Here is an 18,198-nt window from a genome sequence, read left to right as displayed (position 1 = left end):
CTCTCTCAACAAGAGAGCCATTTTTTGAATCCTCTAGTAAAAGAATCAACAATAAGCGAACCCAGCTGTCAATATCCGCTTATCTCAGCTTCTACCCAAATAGCCGAGGGATAGGTTCTTGACAGTCCCTGAGCAGGAGATGGGAGCGACGCTAGTTCCCTCGCCATCGCCGGCAAGCATGGCGTGCTCCTCCACCACAATCACCTTCTCCCTCCCCCATTCTGCTCTGTTATTTGCAGCTATCTACCATGAGAAGGCTGCGGTCAAGATTTCTCCCACCCAGGGCATGGCCATGTGGGGAAGAAACCAGTGAATTGTGCCCCCTCCCACGATGGTGTCATCGGCTCTTCCGGATAGTTAATGACGGCCAGCCAATACTGTCACCCAACTTCCAAAGGAGATTGGACATTTCGCGATAGGCGAGATTCTATCATGTAGCCCTGCATGGCATTTCACACAGGCGCGTCGCATCCCTCTGTTGGCTCAGAGGATTTGTGACCTACAAGAGCGGTCATTCCCTCTTCTCCTTCTATCTCTTCACTAGTGAAGCGACTCAACATAAGGGACTCTTGGTTCAGTGTCAACGTAATAGATTCACTGGAACAGCACTACCTGTACGGCATTGGCAATAATGACGATCTCGTCAGCGAGCTCAGACACACTGAGGACGGAGGTGGATGTCGATGAGACAACCCCTCTGAATCCAGCCGCTCTGGATACATCTGTCGCGAATGCATCGAATTACCAAAGTATCTCCAAAGGACCAACGAGTGATGCTCGGAGCAGCCATGATACGGATGAAGAACGTCCCCTAGTTAGTCCAGCAGAGTCCCACGAAAATAACAAGGTGCAGGCACTGGCTAGCGTTAAGACTATCATCGCCGTGCTACTTCTCGGTAAGAAGGGATACCTCTGCCAATTCCTACAGCGAAGCTAACGAGGAAACAGGTGAATTCATCTCCAATGCAGATACCACCCTCGTTATGGCTACAACCGGAAAGATTTCGTCTGAATTCGATCGGCTGCGCGAAGCCAGCTGGCTGGCCACGGCTTTCACTCTCGGTTTGTGCGCGGCACAACCAATGGTGAGCTCACATGGGAAATATACCGGATGGAATAGTGTACTGACAGTATGGGCTGGCAGTATGGCAAGCTGAGTGATATCTATGGTCGCAAACCACTCTTGCTCTGGGCATACTTCTTCTTCGGCCTCGGATGCGTGATCAGGTGGGTGCCGCGAAAATCCTCGTTCGGGTTCGATGAACTCGCTCTGACTAAAGGTGCATCAGTGGAATCGGCTCAAGCATGTTCCTGGTGATTCTGGGGCGTGCCATCAGTGGCATCGGCGGTGCTGGGACAATGGCGATGGGTGTAATCATCATCACAGGTAGGATGGGCAGTCTTTGCGGTTGATACTATTTGCTGAATACATCCAGATATTGTTCCTCGACGAGACGTGGCTCATTGGCGTGCGTATATCAATATTGCTATGACTCTGGGCCGGAGCGCAGGTGGTCCTATCGGTGGCTGGTTGACGGATACCGTTGGATGGCGGTGGTGAGTATTCATCCATAGTCTTCTACAATATCCTCTAACTGAATTATTCGACAGGTCCTTTCTCCTTCAAGGGCCGCTATCTGCGATGGCTGCTTTACTCGCCATTTGGAAGCTCAAGCTCACAGCTCCCGCGACCAACAAGGACATTCGCAGGGTCGACTTCATTGGAACATTCTTTCTCGCTGTTGGAGTAATCACAACCACCCTCATTCTTGATCAAGCTGGAAAGGCCTTCGCTTGGGCTTCGCTTACAACTGCCTTTCTTGCTACACTCAGCATGTCTGCATTTATTTCATTTGTCGTTATCGAGCTCTATGTGGCCCCAGAACCGATTTTCGACCTACGCATCTTGCGCCGGACCAACGTGACTCTTAGTTACCTGATTGGGTCTTTGCAGATTACAGCACAGGTTGGCATGATGTTCTCGGTCCCCTTATACTTCCAGATCACGTCACGCGCATCTGCCACAGTCGCGGGTGGACATCTTGTTCCTGCAGTGATTGGAAATACGCTAGGCGGTTTGATTGCTGGTGCCTTCATTCGACGAACGGGCCAGTTCAAAGTCTTCTTGATCGTGGCTGGGCTTGTCGCATCGGTCACTTATCTACTACTCTTTCTCCGCTGGAATGGCCACACGGGCTTCTGGGAGTCGTTGTACATCATTCCAGGAGGCATGGGAACCGGCTTCGCGTCGGCTGCGGCCTTTGTCAGCATGACCGCTTTCCTACTACCCCAGGAGATCGCTATGGCTACCGGAGGTTATTTCCTGCTCTTCAACTTTTCGATGACCGCTGGTGTGACTGTCACGAACAGTGTTCTGGGAACCGTATTTAAGCGCCAGCTCGAGCAGAACTTGACTGGCCCTGGAGCAAGGCGGGTATGTTGATCACTCGGCATTTCTTTTCTGTCTGTCTTTCACATACGCTGACTCGATGCCTGCAGATAATCGAACGAGCTCTGTCTGATACAAGCTATATCAATGAGCTCAGTGGACACGTCCATGATATTGTGGTTCACGGTTACGTGGCTGGACTTCGGTACACATACTGTAAGGTCATTCAAGGGACATCTCTATTTGTCACATACTGACCATCTCTCTTCCAGGGTTTTCTCTCGCTCTCTCATTGTTCGGGTCCTTGCTGGGCTGGAGTGTGCGAAAGCATCAGTTGCGAATGGAAGAAACTCTTCAACATTTACAAAAACATAAGGTCTTCAACCAGGCCAGCTAGGTAAATGACTGCAGTGGGCCTGTGATTTATGGAGCTAGAATGAGTTAAAATGTTCTAGTTATGCCCGAAACAACAAAGTAGATGTACGAGTGGCCAGCATCACGCTGAACTCTCAGAGAGAGGATCTCACCAAGGAAAAAGACTGCGGGGTGGCTTGATTGTGGCGTGCATCGTTGGCTGAGGTTTCATAAATGTTTAATAAATTAGGCTTCTCCCGCCCTCCCGCCATGCCGACGCTCAGACCCCTTCCTTTCCTTCTTTCCTGCAGCCTTTCATTTCCTTTCTCCCGCACTCCGCACTCAATGTCCCCCCATTCGCTGCACGACCCCGGCTTTTCCTTCTTCTTCAGACAAGGGATTCTTTGACGGACGGAGACGGGCGTTCTGCAGCCAATCTTATTGTTCTCCACACCTGCATGATCGGGCTTGAGGCCATTTCGGGGATGTACTTGATTGGCCGATTCTTGCTTCAGCTGCAGAAATCCTGCCCGATCGGAGTCTGCGCCAATCAACTCACACTCATAAAGCCGTTCCTGTCATGCAATGATGCAGGACAACAGCAGGTCAAGGGGGAAAAAAGACGCAGACTACAAACTATCACCTGGTCATGCGTCTGGCAGTTGACTACCCTGACGCCGCGGCCTAAACTGCTTTGGGGTGCTGGAAATGACATATAAGATGCAAATGCCGAATACCAAAATGCAGTGGCAGTCTCCGAGCCCCTTAAGTCTCCTAAACTGCACTTGCCTGCGAAGATGAGATTCACGGCGCTTCAGATTCTTCTCTCTCTGTCTATCTTTGGCGATTTTGTCCTCGGACTGTCAGCAGCGGAATGGCGGACGCAATCCATCTACTTCCTTCTGACGGATCGGTTCGGCAGAACTGACAACTCGACAACTGCGACTTGCAATACAGGGGATCAGGTATGTTCAAGGCATATGGCTATGATCACGAGCATCTCTCTAATCTCGTCAGGTTTACTGTGGTGGAACATGGCAGGGGATCATCAATCACGTAGGCTTCGTCCACGGTTCTGACAAGGAAGTCTGAGCTAATTGCGCAGTTGGATTACATCCAAGGCATGGGCTTCACGGCTATCTGGATCTCACCCGTCACCGAACAGTTGTCAGCCTCGACTGCGGATGGCGAGTCCTATCATGGGTACTGGCAGCAGAAAATGTGAGCGCGCCGTGGCCACGCCTTGAGTACCACAATTGACCGTTCGTGCAGCTACTCGCTGAACTCGAACTTTGGCACAGCAGATGACCTGAAAGCCTTGTCTGCTGCCTTGCATGCACGCGGCATGTACCTGATGGTGGACGTGGTTCCAAACCATATGGTAGGTCTCTCACGCTCAGGCGCGCACACTCAACTGACCGGGACATAGGGATACGCCGGCGCGGGTAATACCGTGGATTATAGTGTCTTCGATGCGTTTGACTCCTCGTCGTACTTCCACCCCTACTGTCTGATCACCGACTGGAATGATCTCAACATGGTCCGAACCTGCTGGGAGGGCGATACGATTGTCTCACTTCCTGATTTGTACACGACCGAGACAGCAGTCCGGACGATCTGGTACGACTGGGTCAAGGACCTAGTCGCCAACTACTCAAGTACCAGCCTCCTTTCCCTTGAACCCTGGTAGGATTTGTGACTGACCCGGACTGCGCAGTCGACGGTCTCCGCATCGACAGTGCTCTGGAAGTCGAGCCGGATTTCTTCACAGGATACGTGAGCGCCGCAGGTGTCTACAGCGTTGGCGAGATCTTCAACGGGAACCCTGCCACAGCGTGTCCGTACCAGGGGTATCTGGACGGTGTTCTGAACTACCCGATGTGAGTGTTGAGCTCTGCAAGGCATCTAAAGAACGACAGCCATTAACCAAACAACCAGCTACTTCCAATTGCTCTACGCGTTCAGGTCCAGCAGCGGCAGCATCAGCGATCTCTACAACATGATCAACTCAGTTGCCAGCGACTGCTCCGATCCCACGCTCCTCGGCAACTTCATCGAGAACCACGACAACGCACGCTTCGCCTAGTGAGTACCCATGCCGGACCTCTCTGGTTTCATCGCTAAACGATAAATTAGCTACACGAGCGATTACTCGCAAGCCAAGAACGTGCTCTCCTTCCTATTCCTGTCCGACGGGATCCCCATCGTCTACGCAGGCGAAGAACAGCACTACTCCGGATCAAAAGTGCCCTACAACCGCGAAGCGACGTGGCTATCAGGCTACTCGACGAGTGCAGAGCTGTACAAATGGATCGCGACGACGAACGCGATCCGCAAGTTAGCCATCTCGCTCGACAACAACTACATCACGTACAAGGTACGAGCCGTACTCCACCCTCCCAACCCACTCACTCACTGACTCCCCGCAGAACAACCCCTTCTACACAGACAGCAACACCCTCGCGATGCGCAAAGGCAGCGACAACAAGCAAGTGATCACGATCCTCTCAAACCGCGGCAGCAGCAGCAACGACTACACGCTCACGCTTTCAGGGACAGGCTACGCAGCCGGCACAACCCTGATCGAAGCGTACAGCTGCAAGACAGTCACCGTCTCATCGAGCGGCTCAATCGCCGTCCCGATGTCCGCAGGCCTACCGCGCGTCTACCTCCCCGCGTCATCCATCAACAAAAGCACCCTCTGCGGCGGAAGCGGCGGCTCCTCCTCCTCCACAACCACCACAGCCACAAAGACAACAACATCAACACCCTGCACAGCAACCACCACCACCCTATCCATAACCTTCATCGAGCTCGTGACAACAACCTACGGCGAGGAAATCTACCTCACGGGCTCGATCGCCGCACTCGGTAACTGGGCTACCTCGGCCGGCGTCAAGCTCAGCGCAGATAAATACTCCTCCTCGCATCCGCAGTGGTACGCTACCGTCAGCGTGCCCGTCGGCACGAGCTTCGAGTATAAGTTCTATAAGGTCGGGAGTGATGGCAGTACCGTTACGTGGGAGAGTGATCCCAACCGTGCGTATACGGTTGCGGCGACAGCGTGTGCGGGGGCTACAGCTACTGTTGCGGCGAGTTGGCGGTAGGTGGGGTTGAGTTTCAAAAGGGGGGAAGGGGGGAGTAGGAGGGGGGTTGGGATAAGTTAAGCTTGCTTTGGAGGAAGGAGCGGGGTGGGAAGTTGGTTATCGTGAGGATTTTGTTTGGATTGAGTGTCGGATAAGAGATCAGGCAGAGTACTAGCTGTAGAATCTATTCGGATTCGGAAGGGGTTGGTTCGTGACTATTCTATGATTTTACTCTTACTGAAGGATGAACTTTTGCGTAGCATCTCAATTCTAATGATTGCGCCAGCTAGAGTTAGATATCTTGCTCCAACGCACTTCATGGCATACGTCTGAAGATCGATCAATGTCTTTGATCCACTGAGAAACATAAAATGGGTATTGATTTGTAGTCAGGAAAGTATTCAACAAGCAGAGCTAGAATGAACTAGCTCATGCAGAGAATAAAGTGTAATTTAGGTAGGTATAACTATCATCGAACACATAAATCACAGTAGATCGGTCCATGATTCATCATGAATTCGTCGACTGTAGTGAGTGAATCTCGGAAGAAGGGAAGGGAAGGGAAGGATGCGGTAGGAGGACTGTGCATTCCGAAGAAGAGGGGATCGGCGTTTTAAGGATCCAGAAAAAGTGAAGAATGGAGGGTATAGAATAGGTATCAATGGAAGACTAGAAGTGTTGTTGGTGTTGGTGTTGGTGTTGGTGTTGGTAGGGGCGGTATGGCTGTACCGATGGGGGATAGGCTCGGTCTGGGGGTGGTTGGTTTTGCTGGGTTGCGGGGTATGGAGTGGAGGAATAGGCGGGTACTGTGGGGGAAGTCTGCGCGTGTGCTGCTGGAGCATACGTAGCTGTAGGGGAGGATAGGGCGTGCATTGTGGTTGGGGCGAATGCCTGTGCTGTTGGCGAAGAGACGGCGTGCGTTGTGGCTGGAGCAAATGTCTGGGTCGTTGGAGAAGATAATGCATGCGCTGCCGCCGGTGTAAACGACTCAGCGGTTGATGACGCGGCGTGGGTCACCGGGGAGAAAGCCACATAGCCATTTGCATTCGCTGAAGTCGTCTCTGGCATATCCTGCGCTAGACGCGGCGGGGCTGTATCGGAGCGTTGGGCCTCGTGTTCGCCCTTTGAAATGGCAGCATGTGCTTCATCAAAAGGATTGAATGCAGTGTAGCCTTCATGGCTGCGCGAGCTGACAGGAGAAACGGTTCTCATGGCTGTAGGGTGTGCTGGGTCGACGGGCGATTGTCCAGTGTAGTGGTCGTAGATATGCTCGTGACCTTGCTCGTGCTCGTACTCGTGGCTGTTCTCATTTGGAAGATGTACATGGTCTGAGTCTCTATGCGGGTCGGTGGCCGATGGATCGAAGGCAATGCCGTCTCCAAGACTTTGCGAGACCACATGCGAGGCAATCGGAGAAGATCTGCCCATGTGATCTAGGTGGGGCCCGTCGTGGTGTTCAGCAGCGTAATGATGATGTTCGTGGTAGTCGCGCTGCTCACCAATCGGCGAGCCAGTATTAGCAGCCGGGCTGAAAGCGACGTAGTTATCATGGAGAGCGTGTGCCGTCTGATGCGCGTCAGTGGCAGCAATGCTACCCACAGCCACGTGGTCTCGATGCTGGACATATCCGCCGTTGTACACATCATGTCCAGAGGCATTAGTGTCCGTAAACGGCATTGGCAGGTTCCCTGGATCCGGGCTGAACGCAGTATAAGTGTTCATATGTGCGCCTACCGGAGACATCGTTCTCGTCTCCCAGCTACCCGCAGTGGTAGCAGGCGGGGGAGGTCGAGTGTCGCTTAGACCAGCCGGAGCGAACGACGGGTCATAATACTCATGATCGGCCACAGGATATGGAGCGCCAGTTGGCTGCATAGGGGGGAAGAAAGTCCTAGTAGACATGTCCTCGACAGGAGAACGAATCGCTCCAGATGTCAAAGACCGTGCGTTCGGTCCATTCGCCGGGCTGTAAGGACGGAGAGGCACGCTTGACTGTGGGTAATATGCATCATGATTCTCGAACGGGTTATAGCCATCACCAGAATCCTGTGGCCCAGCTGCATACGGCATATGACTCTGATCGCGCATGGCAGAGGCTGGCGCTGGGGTGTAGTTCGAGCGAGACATAGGGGTCTGGATGCGTGGCATAGGCGGAGCAGGTGATGCTCGATCCATGACCCTATATCCTGGTGCGTGAGCCGGCGGAGTGAAGTTCTGACGCGACATGGGAGTTTGAGATCGAGGCATTGCTTGAGCCTGTTCAGGAGCAGGCATACGAGTCAATCGCGATATAGGGGGTTGGCTACGCGGGTCCGTTGGGTTTCCATACCCTGGCACTGAGGGGGCTGGGTTGAAGTTTTGGCGTGGTCTCGGAGTTTGAGAAAGCGGCATTGGAGCCGGACCTTGGGTAGGGAGAGGCGGCACTGGAGGCGCAGACGCGCCATGTCGGTCTAGGGGGCTGTATGTGGACGCAGCAGTGCTGCCAGACATAGAAGCAGCGTCTGAAAAACTCGACTGGGTCACCGTCCGGCTAAGAGCTGGGAGCTTTTCGTCAAATGTCGATAGATCCGGAAGAGTAGGTTTGCGATCGGGACCGGCTGTGCCTGGGCGAGATGAGTAGGCCGGCAAAGTGGTCTGTGTCGTACTCCGCGAGATGGTTGTGACTACTGGCGTCTTATCATCATCGTTCATTCCGACTGCCGGCAAAGTGGGCTTCCTATCAATCCCCATATTGGGGGTTGTAGGCTTCCGATCCTGTAGAGCCACGCCTTTGGCCAGTGCCTTGTTGACCTTCTTCCGGACGATCTTGGTCAGTCGCGAGTTGATCTTGCGTTTGCAGTACCTCTTCAACGAACCATCCTCCGAGGGAATATGATGCCAGAGGAATAGCAAGTAGAGCACCACCGCCAGCAGAAGTTTGATCATTGACAGAACCCAAATGACCAGAGTGAATATCATGCCAACCAGCACCAAAGCCTGTCGAGTGTTATTTTCCGCCAGAAGTTTGATATTATTGAAAAGCTGAGAAGCGGTGGATCCATCGCTACTGGCCGTGTTTTCTCCACCGGGAAGCAAATCCATCTGCATCACCGAGTAGAGTGTAATGGCGTTGACGACTTGTCGCGGACCATCAGCAAAGATGGTGCTCATCCACGCTACAGCACAGTTAGCTCATCAACTTAGAAGGTAGAAGAATCCGACTCACATTCAAAGGAGAAGTAAGCAAAGAGCGCCACATACTCCGCGCCCTTTCTACTTTTAGTCAATTCGGCAAAGACCAAGAAGCGCCGCCACCCACGCCCATTCTGTCCCATCCGAATACTCTGAATGCGCACCGCGAGCGAATCCAGATAGCTGTGCGCGATACTCCCCGAGCGCATCGCCCGAATAGCACGCATCCACCGGTAGATCAAAAGAGCGAGAGACACTATGATACAGACGGCGAAGATCCAGCGCGAGATTTTGAAAGGGATAGCAGGCTCAATTGAGCCGGCCCATCGCGAGAAAGCCAGCAGATTGACAGCCGTAAAGGTGTCTACACCATAAACGGCCACCGATACCAACAGGAACACATAGATCAGGAAGTACGAGAAACCAGACCAGCAAGATTCGGACTTGAAGTCACTCAGATTCTGGTAGACGGTCAGTATCCAGTGGTTGGTTCCAACATGTACGCAATATTCCACCTGCGACATACGATATAGTCCCATTGTTCCTCCAAGGCCACGGGCCCTTTCTCGCGGTCTCCGGAACAGAACATCGTATGATTTGAAGAGGAAGTCGGGATTGCCGATAAGAGAGAGTGTATTTAGACTTCGTCGGACCAGCCGGGCAAAGTCACAGTCGCAACGCAGGCGACGGAAGAACGATTAGAAGGAATCTAGACAGGGTTTTGCAAATGGTTTTGTATGCGCCGACAAGCAAACGAGCGACGGGGACGAGACGAAGATACAATGGCCGGCGGCAAGTCGCGTCAACAGCGCATAGCCGCTGGACAATTGGTGGAAGTGTTAATCGACATGGACAAATCGTACCTGAGCCATTGAAGCGCGGCTCCAAGAGGAAATGGCGCTGAAACAAGAACGTGCGACGGGCAGCTGTCAGCGTCAACGTGCCAAGATAGGGGAAGGAGTGTAGGGCGCGTGCGATCGATGTGATCTCTCACCGGAGTCACCACAGACACCACAGGACAAATCTAATGAAGACGGCGAGAGGGAGAGAAAAGAAGGGAGTAAAAAATCAGTGAGCGGACGGCAGGAAGAAAAGAAAGAAACAATAAGCTAGGACTGCCCAAGCGCAATTCACACCGAAGCGAGAGGAGGGGGGTCGGACAAGAATCGCATCAGGAGGGGAGGAGAGTGTACTCGTAGAAGGAATGTGGAGCAAAGCCATCAAGAATGGGCGCCCTAAAATGACTGAAAGAGGGTGGCCGGCAAAAAGGTGAAACATGGAGGGCGCTTGCCATGCGCTATTGAGCATTGGTCCCTTGGGTGGATCAGCCCAGTTGATGGAGACACGGAGCAGAGGAGACTATCAAGACTATCTACCGCGTGCAGGAAATGAACGGGCGCCGTTATCCCCCGAACCCCTGATCCACTGAACATCTACAGCACGGCCCCTTGCACCGCACAACTGGTTCATTGCGCTGCTTGGCGGTTTCAGAATACCAGTGTTCATTCACAATCTGATTGTTATCTGCCACGAGATGTTGACATGCATCAATGTGTTCACCGACTGCAATTCAGAAGGGTGAAGGTTGGGTTGGAGGCCGGTCTGGATCTTGAAACTCTGATCGATCGGCTTAAACGATAAGCTGCCCCAACAAGCATGCCAGTAAACAAGGAGAATGTAAGACCTGACTGACTGATCAACTGAGCTGACTGCGCAACGCCATCGCCATAATCCAAGGTCAGCAACAAGATGTCCAACATTCTCGACCGCTGAAGTTACCCGTCCATTCGGGGGCGTCAGCAAAAATGAAAACATTTCACAAGACAGAGATGAACACAAGCAACACAGGCAATTCAAATCGCATCGAAACAAAGACAAGCAAAAAACAAAACACCACCAACGCCCTACTTCTCCAAGATACTCAAACACACACAACACCCGGCACGAACTCCCCCCACCCACTCCCCCTCCTCTCCTCCTCCTCCCCCTCAATCAGCGCACTCATCCATCTCGCAAGGAGAAAAACGACCCGGAGAAGGAGCCGCCGCCTTGCGCATGGGAGCATGACGCTCCGTCCGCGCATTCGATATGCTGATGCGCAGCTTGCGGACCTCCTCCTCCAGGTCGTTTTTCTCCTTGCACAGACGGATCTGGTCCTCCATGTGCGCCCTCTTCTCCCGGTCCAACATCGACTTCATCATCGAGAAGTCGTCACGGAGCTTCTGCTCCACCTCGCCGATGGGCCTCTCTGTCTTGGCTTTCTCGAGCTTTTCGGTGAGCTCTTGGATGCGCGTTTGCTGCTCGGAGACCTTGACCTGGCATTGTTGGAGGGCGGTGGTGACGGACCCCACGTCTGCCGTTTGCCGTTTGACGAAACTCTGTTCGTCTCTTGCCTTGTCTTCCCACTGCGAGAGGCGGGCTTCTAGGATCTTGTTGATCCTTTTTGCCTTTTCAGCGCGCTCGTGGCTGCCTTGCGCATCCCCCATTGCCATCGAGACCTTGACCTGGAGGGTACGGTTCTCCTCCTTGACCTCCTTGAGCTGATCTTGGATGTCTCTCATCTTATCCTCAATGAGAAAAGCCTTGGTGCGTGCTTGTTCCGCTTCGGAACGCTCCTGTGCGATGGTCATGTCGCACGCGACTTTGAGCTCCTGCATCGATTGGAGAGAGTTTGCTGCGCTGCGCCGCTCCTCCTCCAGCGCCTGCTGGCATTCTTTTAGGTCTAGTTGCTCGTCAGCCTTCAGCAAGTCTGCTACCAGCAAAGCCTTCATCAGCTCTTCGTCAAGGGCGTTGCACTTCTCGATCGCAGCGTCGCGTTCTAGTCGCATGGTTTCGAGTGGCAGGTTGGGCTGGTGGAGGGCTGCTTCATGTGAAATGCGTAAAGCCTCATACTCCGCAGCAATCTGCTGGTGCTGGGCCTGAAGGTCCTGGTTCTGCGAGTGTAGCTTTTGGCTTTGAGCGTGGAGTTCCCGATTCTGCGCGAGGAGGTTTCGATGTTCGGTTTCGCTCTGGAGATTGTGATCGTTGGCCGTAGCCAGGCGTGCCTCAACCTCGGCCAGTCTGTCGGCATACGCCTGGACTTCGCTATTGCGTGCTTGCAACGCGGCCTTGGCCGACTGCAGCTCCTTTTCTTGGTCCTGGTTACGAGTGTCCCGTTGTTCGATTGACGCCTGTCGATTTAATTCCTCAGCGGTGGCGAGGCGCGCCTGGACGTCGGCAAGGCTGTCGGTGTACGCCTGAATTTCAGTGGCACGTTCTCGGAGCGCTTCCTTGAGTGAGCTCAACTCCTGTTGGTGAGATTTCTGGACGTTAGCCACAGCCTGTTGAGTAGTTTCGCTTGCGGCGCTGAAGCTTGCCTCGGCGGTGTTGAGCTTCTCGGTACAAGTCTCTAGTTCGTGAGTGCGAGTGCGTAGCGCGTCCCTGAGTTTCTGTAGCTCCTGGGCTTGGGCCTGATTGCTAATCTTCTGCATTTCAGTTTTAGCCTGCTGGGCAGTGTCCTCCGCGGTGTTCAAGCGTGCTTCGACGGTGCTAAGCTTCTGAGTAGAAGTCTGCAGCTCGTTGGTACGAGCCGAAAGTTCATCTCGGAGTGTCTGGATCTTCTGATCCTGGGTGATGATGATGTGTTCGCGTTCCGCTTCGCCCTTCTGGTGAAGCTCAGCGGCGGCCAGACGCTCCTCTATGGCCGACAACTTATCGGTGCGCAGCTGAAGTTCCCCTTTGAGGGATTCGTGTTCAAGGTCACCACGGCGACTATTTTCCTCTGCGGCGACCAGACAATTCTCCGCGGCGACAAGCTTAGCCGTAAGAGTTTGTATCTCGTTGTTACGAGCCCGGAGTTTCTTCTTGACAGTCTGGAGTTCCTTCCCGGTCTCGGTGGTGGCGGTCTGTTCCTCAGTGCGGGCCAGCTGCGTCTCCAGCCGCTTGATACGGTCTTGCATGAGTCGCTCTCGCACCAAACCGAGATCATCAGTGGCATGCGCCTGAGCTTCTTTCGTGGTGAGTTTGTTCTCCACTTCAACAATCTTCTTCCTCAATGCATCCATAGAGGCGAGCTGGTCATTCTGCCCCTGCCGAACAGCACTATCAACTCGACGATCGATAAAAGTCGCCTGCCGACGGGCACTCTCTTCCTGGCGACGAGCATCCTCCTCCAGGCGCAGCTTCATGGTCCTGAACTCCTCATCCTTAATATCCAGAAGCGCACGTAGCTGCTCGTTCGCGGCCTCGCTAGCCTTGAGCATGTCCCTAAGATGCGACTCGCGCTGCTCCTTCACACCAGTCTGCAGCTTACCCACACCACTAGCGGCCACCATGCCGGGAAGAGTAAACATGAACCACACGGCGACATAGATCGTCAGAATGAGCCCCGCGATGACAGCAACGATATGGACGTGCGGGATCTCGTGCTCCAGGGGCGGCAGTCTCCGATCATTGTCCTTGAGCGTCTCAATCAACTCCAAACCAGCCCCGACGCCCGTGCAGCGGTAGCTCGCCTGGTGCTGCCGACTGCCCCAGCGAACCGGCAGTCCGCTGCGTGCGATATAGGCAAGGCAGTCTTCGTACTGCTCCAGCCCCGTAGGACTCAGTCCTGCGGTCACGCCTGTGAGGTAATAGTAGGAGGGGACTAGAACCGAGATGTGGATTTCTTTCGCCCCGAGGATCATCACCCAGAACATCACGATCGTGACGATGGGGTTCTCGGAGGGGATGAACCAGAGGGCCGCGAGAGATAGGAGATGGATTGAACGGAAGTTGAGGACTCGTTTGCGGGCGCTCGCGTAACACCAGTGGTAGAGGTTCTGGCGGGATTCCCGAGTGGAAAGCTGTGTGAGGGCCCAGCGGGTGCCGCGTAGCAGGGTGCGAGCGGGCGAGAAGATGGATTTTTTGGTCATAAAGACAATCCAGGGTGCTAGCTCTGCCATGTTATCGATGAGATAGGCGCTGAGTATCACGATGGCAAAGACGAAGGTGCTCTCTATTGTTAGGTCGAAGATGGTGAACATGTTGAGGCCGGATGAGAGAAAGGGGTCGATGCCCTTCCCGTAAAAAAAGACCTGTTCGCCGAAGGTCGACATCTTGTTTGATGACTTTTCGTAACGACAGTTGGGAGTTACGATATGTGTCTTCTCGTAACGACGGTTGAGTTTTCGAAGGGTTCGGAGTGTAGGATCGTGTTTGGTAGGCTCGAGATGAGGATATGAGTACGACCTTCTGCAATGAAGTCAGTTGATGTGTTATGTTTGTGGACGAGAAAGCAAACTCACAGTCAAAGAACGAGTGATATGAGTTGCTTTCTTGGAAAACTTTCGAGAACCTCGTCTTCGGTGCTTCTTTGAAGCTATTTGCTAGTTCTTTAACACACGTCTGAGTGTCAAAACTTTCCTTTGCTTTACTGAAGCTTTTTTGTCTCTGGACGTGTGTTTTCCACTATGGAACGTGTCAAATGTGTTTCACGTGGTATGGTGTCTTTTCTTCCACTTCTTGGATAGAAAATCACTAGAAAGCTTGAGATATGCAGAATAAACACTGTGGCTTGTGAGAAATCGAGTGGTAGAGGAATGATGGTGAGGAAGGCGAGATATGAGAGAAGATGTGAGATGTGAGATATGACTTGAGACGCGAGAGAAGACGTGAGCCGGGAAAGAAGATGATGGATGCGAGATGGCTTGAGATGTGAGAGATGACTTGAAATGGGAGAGCAGATATGAGCTGTGAGAGAAGATTTGAGATGAGGAAGAAGACTTGAGATGTGGTTGAAGTGGGAGGAAGCGAGAGAAGATGTGGTGGGAAGAGAGAGAAGAAGAGAGGGAAAAGGAGAGCTGGCCGAAGGCTCATATGTTAGTCCAAGGGAGTGTGGATGTAAGTGAATGAAGAGCGTGTTATGAACAAGAGTGTTGTCATGGCGAGTGACTGAGTGAATATAGGACCCCCAGCCTGTAGTGGGAAGTCAACCTATCCATCACCCAGGGAAACATGACTGCCTCGCTGTCCATGTATAATCGTAACACTCAGAAACTCATTCACTCTCATCTAAGTGGGAGCTAGTGGTTGGCAAAAAGTGATAAGTTGGACATGGAAGCTAGAGAATACATTAGCTATCTAGGAATCTCTCCAGCGGCGTGCAAATCACATTTCACCAGGCCAGAAATCCACACTCAAAGCATTTAGGAAGGAGACCGTAGTACGATATTGATATCTCGAAACCAGACTCTTGAATTGCTAAGCATTGCCAGTCCATACACATATATACACTCAGCAGCTCTGCCACAGTATCACACTTCCCGTCCATACGACCAGACCAATAATCCATTTCCCCATCTAACAGCTGACTGAGTCGAATATATGCAATGTCAAATCTCCCTAGTGGAGCACACGTGCGCGAACGCCCTCCTCAAGCCTGATTCTTCTTCGGCATCCGGGGTAGTCCCAACCACAGCAACAGAATTCCGCCCGAGAGCCCGATGATGAACGGCTGCAGCACCTTGACTCCGCGCGCCTGCGCAATGGCACCCACCGCGAATGGCAGGATAGCAGCGCCGCCACCGCCGAAGGCAGCAGCAAACCCGATGGCGCTGACGTGGAGATGGCGGGGGAGGAGCTTGGTCGCGACCACGACCGCAGCAGGGAAAAACGGGCCCAGGAAGAAGCCCTGCAATGAGACGGCCACAGCGGAGGCATAGAAGTCCGGGACCAGCCAAAGGACGAGGCCAGCGGCGATGGCACAGCAGGAGTAGACCTGTCGGATGCACGAGTCAGTGGATAAGATCGTGCAGAGGGTATATAAAACAGGCGAAGAGGCGGAGAGCTGGAACCCGCAAAGCCCGATATCAAAGGGGATATTTCTGGATCAAGGGGTGCGATAAAGCCGGAGAACATACAATGATTGCCAGCTTCTCGCCAATGAGAGGAGTCACGAATCCCAACGCCACGCGTCCGAGGGTGATTCCGAGCCAGAATCCGGTTGCCGTCATACCACTGGCGAAGGAAGCACCATGCCGGACTTGTATCATGTAATCCACGATCCAACCGCCTAGGGCCACTTCGATCCCGACATAGCCCAGCAGGAAGATAGCGCAAATCCAGGTAACACGCGCGTAGGACTTGGAAAAGAGCACTTCGCGAAGTCCTGCCTTCTCCTCTTGTGCCTGCGAGTCTTGCGTCTTCTCTGCCGAGGAATCCCAGAACGTGATGAGACAGAAGACCAGTTCAGTGGCCGCGCAGGGGATCTGTAGAGAGACAGGTCAGTTTCAACCGTCCACTCGGGAGGATCGGACGTCTTACCAGGATATAATAGTAGTAGTACCATTCGAGATGGGCTTTCGTGATCAACGACGTGGCGATTAAAGGGCTGATCACACCCCCGACACCGTAGAAGCCGTGGAGGAGTCCCAGAAGCTGGTTGGAATTGGTCAGATTTCCTATCCAGGCATTCCACGAGGCGTCGCCTAGTCCATTTCCGAACCCTGCAAAGATAAATGAGACCACCAGGACGGGGTAAGGAGGGTGGAGGCAATTGATGATATATGCAATCACATGGCAGCTGGGCGACAATAAGGCCACACCCCGGCGACCAAATCTGCTGTGAATGCGGCTGTTCAGAAACGCAGCTGCCGTGTAGCCGACTAACGGTGAGAAGAAGACGAGAGACACCACCGTGTACGATAGATGATAATATGATTCAAGCTGCAATTTTTCAGTAGATGTTACAGTTTAGGCTGGTGGGAGGCTTACATATGGGATTAGAGGCTATAACAATTAGTCCAATCGATCACATTTAGTCAAGACATATGTACTAATATTTCCAAACTAATAGAAATCGGCGCAAACTCACCCCATAAGCGGCATCATTCATGCCCATAACAAAGAAAGCCCAGAAGGTAGCGATAGTCTTGAAGGTATTGGAGCTAGGGTAATTCCACCGCTCGGTCTCATGAAAGACCTGCACCGGCTCCTCTTCCATGAGGTCGAGAGGACTGGCCTGGTTCGAGTTGCTGAGGGGAATTGGCTCCTCTGACACGGCCATATTGGCGATTGTGCGCTGTGGCAATGTCCTAAGGCTATTTGGGTTGCCAGAAGGTGCGTTTTGACCCCAGCCGAAGGAAGAGATCACGGAAGTGCTCCCTCCAGGCTATATAATTGGGGTCGCTTCGTCTGCCAAGGCTGCCAAGTTGTGGAAATGATGAGTCCGACTCGGAACTTACTCTTACTATGCTTGATGATGACCTGCGGTGGAGACTGAACATCTTATTCTGGGTCCCTGTGCTGGCTAAGTTACCACTTCGGGCTGCTTTGCACGGGAGAATTGAGTCCCTGACGCCCCCGATTCCCCACGGTCTTGCCGGCTTCCATGAGGCCATCCCCACTATGTGTATACTTGGCGGTCACCCTGCCAATGGACGGATCTTGAGTCCTCGCTCTCTTGCCTCTATACCGCATCGACACAATTCGATCAATCAGGACCGAAGACAGTCAAATCAGAACGAGAGCAATGCAAACGATCTTATCCCCTAAGAACCCCAATTTCCATCACTAAAGGTTGATTTTGTCTCTGGCATGACGACACTGCACCCGTATCCAGCACATTCCCGGGGCATGGATTCTTAACTTTATATTACCCCCAGTGTCAGTACAAGTAGGTTAACCTTGTCAGATTGGGAGGAACAAACCCCTTGCGTCAACTTAAAAATTTTCTGTGGTTTGACATCCCCTGGTCGGTTACACGACAGGCTCTTCGTGTTGCCGGTCGCACCTCCGGATTGGACGGTGGCGCTGTCTAGCACAGTAACAACATGCGGTTTGCTTTCCAATTGATGAAGGAATGATTGTGTTCAACTCGGTTATAGAGTCTTCATCCGATTGGGCCTGCACCGATATATATATGCAATCGCTGCTAGTGGGACACTTGACGTATTCAAGAAGATTTTCGAGGAGGCGTTCGCATGCACTTGGCAGTAACTTTAAACGAGCAATGTCACTATGCCGACCACACAACATAGCATATTCTTGAAGGAGCAATAGATGTCTTGCATGATGATGTTTCGGATGTTGAGTAGCGATGACGTATTGAGACTAGATGGAGAGGCCCAAAAACAAAAAGATGAATTGTATTGCATCATCCGTGAATCGAACACGGGCCTCATCGATGGCAACGATGAATTCTACCACTAGACCAATGATGCTACTCAATATGATATGCTG

General features: G+C 52.7%; 5 protein-coding genes and 1 non-coding gene across 6 annotated transcripts; 2 read left to right on the top strand and 4 right to left on the bottom strand.

Moving 5' to 3' along the window:
* Positions 1–631: 631 nt before the first annotated feature.
* On the top strand, positions 632–2,786 carry BO97DRAFT_420621 (efflux pump antibiotic resistance protein; the record flags this gene model as incomplete). Its single annotated transcript, XM_025696669.1, has 8 exons — positions 632–896; positions 949–1,085; positions 1,145–1,227; positions 1,290–1,387; positions 1,437–1,557; positions 1,612–2,434; positions 2,500–2,605; positions 2,662–2,786. 8 exons carry the CDS (start codon positions 632–634, stop codon positions 2,784–2,786), a joined length of 1,758 nt encoding a protein of 585 aa, XP_025555467.1.
* A 720-nt stretch (positions 2,787–3,506) lies between these two features.
* Positions 3,507–5,850, top strand: BO97DRAFT_361066 (putative alpha-amylase; the record flags this gene model as incomplete). Its single annotated transcript, XM_025692392.1, has 9 exons — positions 3,507–3,708; positions 3,761–3,799; positions 3,849–3,964; positions 4,016–4,124; positions 4,173–4,401; positions 4,461–4,623; positions 4,682–4,828; positions 4,880–5,120; positions 5,173–5,850. The coding sequence occupies exons 1-9, from the start codon at positions 3,541–3,543 to the stop codon at positions 5,848–5,850; spliced, it is 1,890 nt and encodes a 629-aa protein (XP_025555466.1). The 5' UTR covers positions 3,507–3,540.
* Positions 5,851–6,750: 900 nt separating this feature from the next.
* Positions 6,751–9,589, bottom strand: BO97DRAFT_306766 (uncharacterized protein; the record flags this gene model as incomplete). The annotated part of the gene is made up of 5 exons (XM_025691168.1): positions 6,751–6,888; positions 7,564–7,994; positions 8,136–8,984; positions 9,035–9,461; positions 9,527–9,589. Coding segments are annotated over 5 exons (1,908 nt in total), but the record flags the coding sequence as incomplete, so codon positions are not given.
* Positions 9,590–10,902: 1,313 nt separating this feature from the next.
* BO97DRAFT_455788 (uncharacterized protein) lies at positions 10,903–14,410 on the bottom strand. The gene has a single exon (XM_025699146.1). The coding sequence runs from the start codon at positions 14,073–14,075 to the stop codon at positions 10,989–10,991; it is 3,087 nt and encodes a 1,028-aa protein (XP_025555464.1). The 5' UTR covers positions 14,076–14,410; the 3' UTR covers positions 10,903–10,988.
* A 981-nt stretch (positions 14,411–15,391) lies between these two features.
* Positions 15,392–17,089, bottom strand: BO97DRAFT_382654 (putative MFS transporter; the record flags this gene model as incomplete). Its single annotated transcript, XM_025693314.1, has 5 exons — positions 16,832–17,089; positions 16,732–16,746; positions 16,282–16,683; positions 15,879–16,226; positions 15,392–15,736 (listed from the first exon to the last, which is right to left on the bottom strand). The coding sequence occupies exons 1-5, from the start codon at positions 17,021–17,023 to the stop codon at positions 15,392–15,394; spliced, it is 1,302 nt and encodes a 433-aa protein (XP_025555463.1). The 5' UTR covers positions 17,024–17,089.
* A 1,019-nt stretch (positions 17,090–18,108) lies between these two features.
* BO97DRAFT_t46 lies at positions 18,109–18,179 on the bottom strand. Its single transcript has one exon. It is a non-coding gene; the product is annotated as a tRNA-Gly (tRNA).
* Between the last annotated feature and the right edge of the window lie 19 nt (positions 18,180–18,198).

This window comes from Aspergillus homomorphus (assembly GCF_003184865.1).
Source record: "Aspergillus homomorphus CBS 101889 unplaced genomic scaffold BO97scaffold_3, whole genome shotgun sequence".
Lineage (NCBI taxonomy): Eukaryota > Fungi > Ascomycota > Eurotiomycetes > Eurotiales > Aspergillaceae > Aspergillus > Aspergillus homomorphus.
The sequence above is the reverse complement of the archived record's forward strand: the minus strand, read 5'-3'. Positions and strand labels throughout refer to the sequence as shown.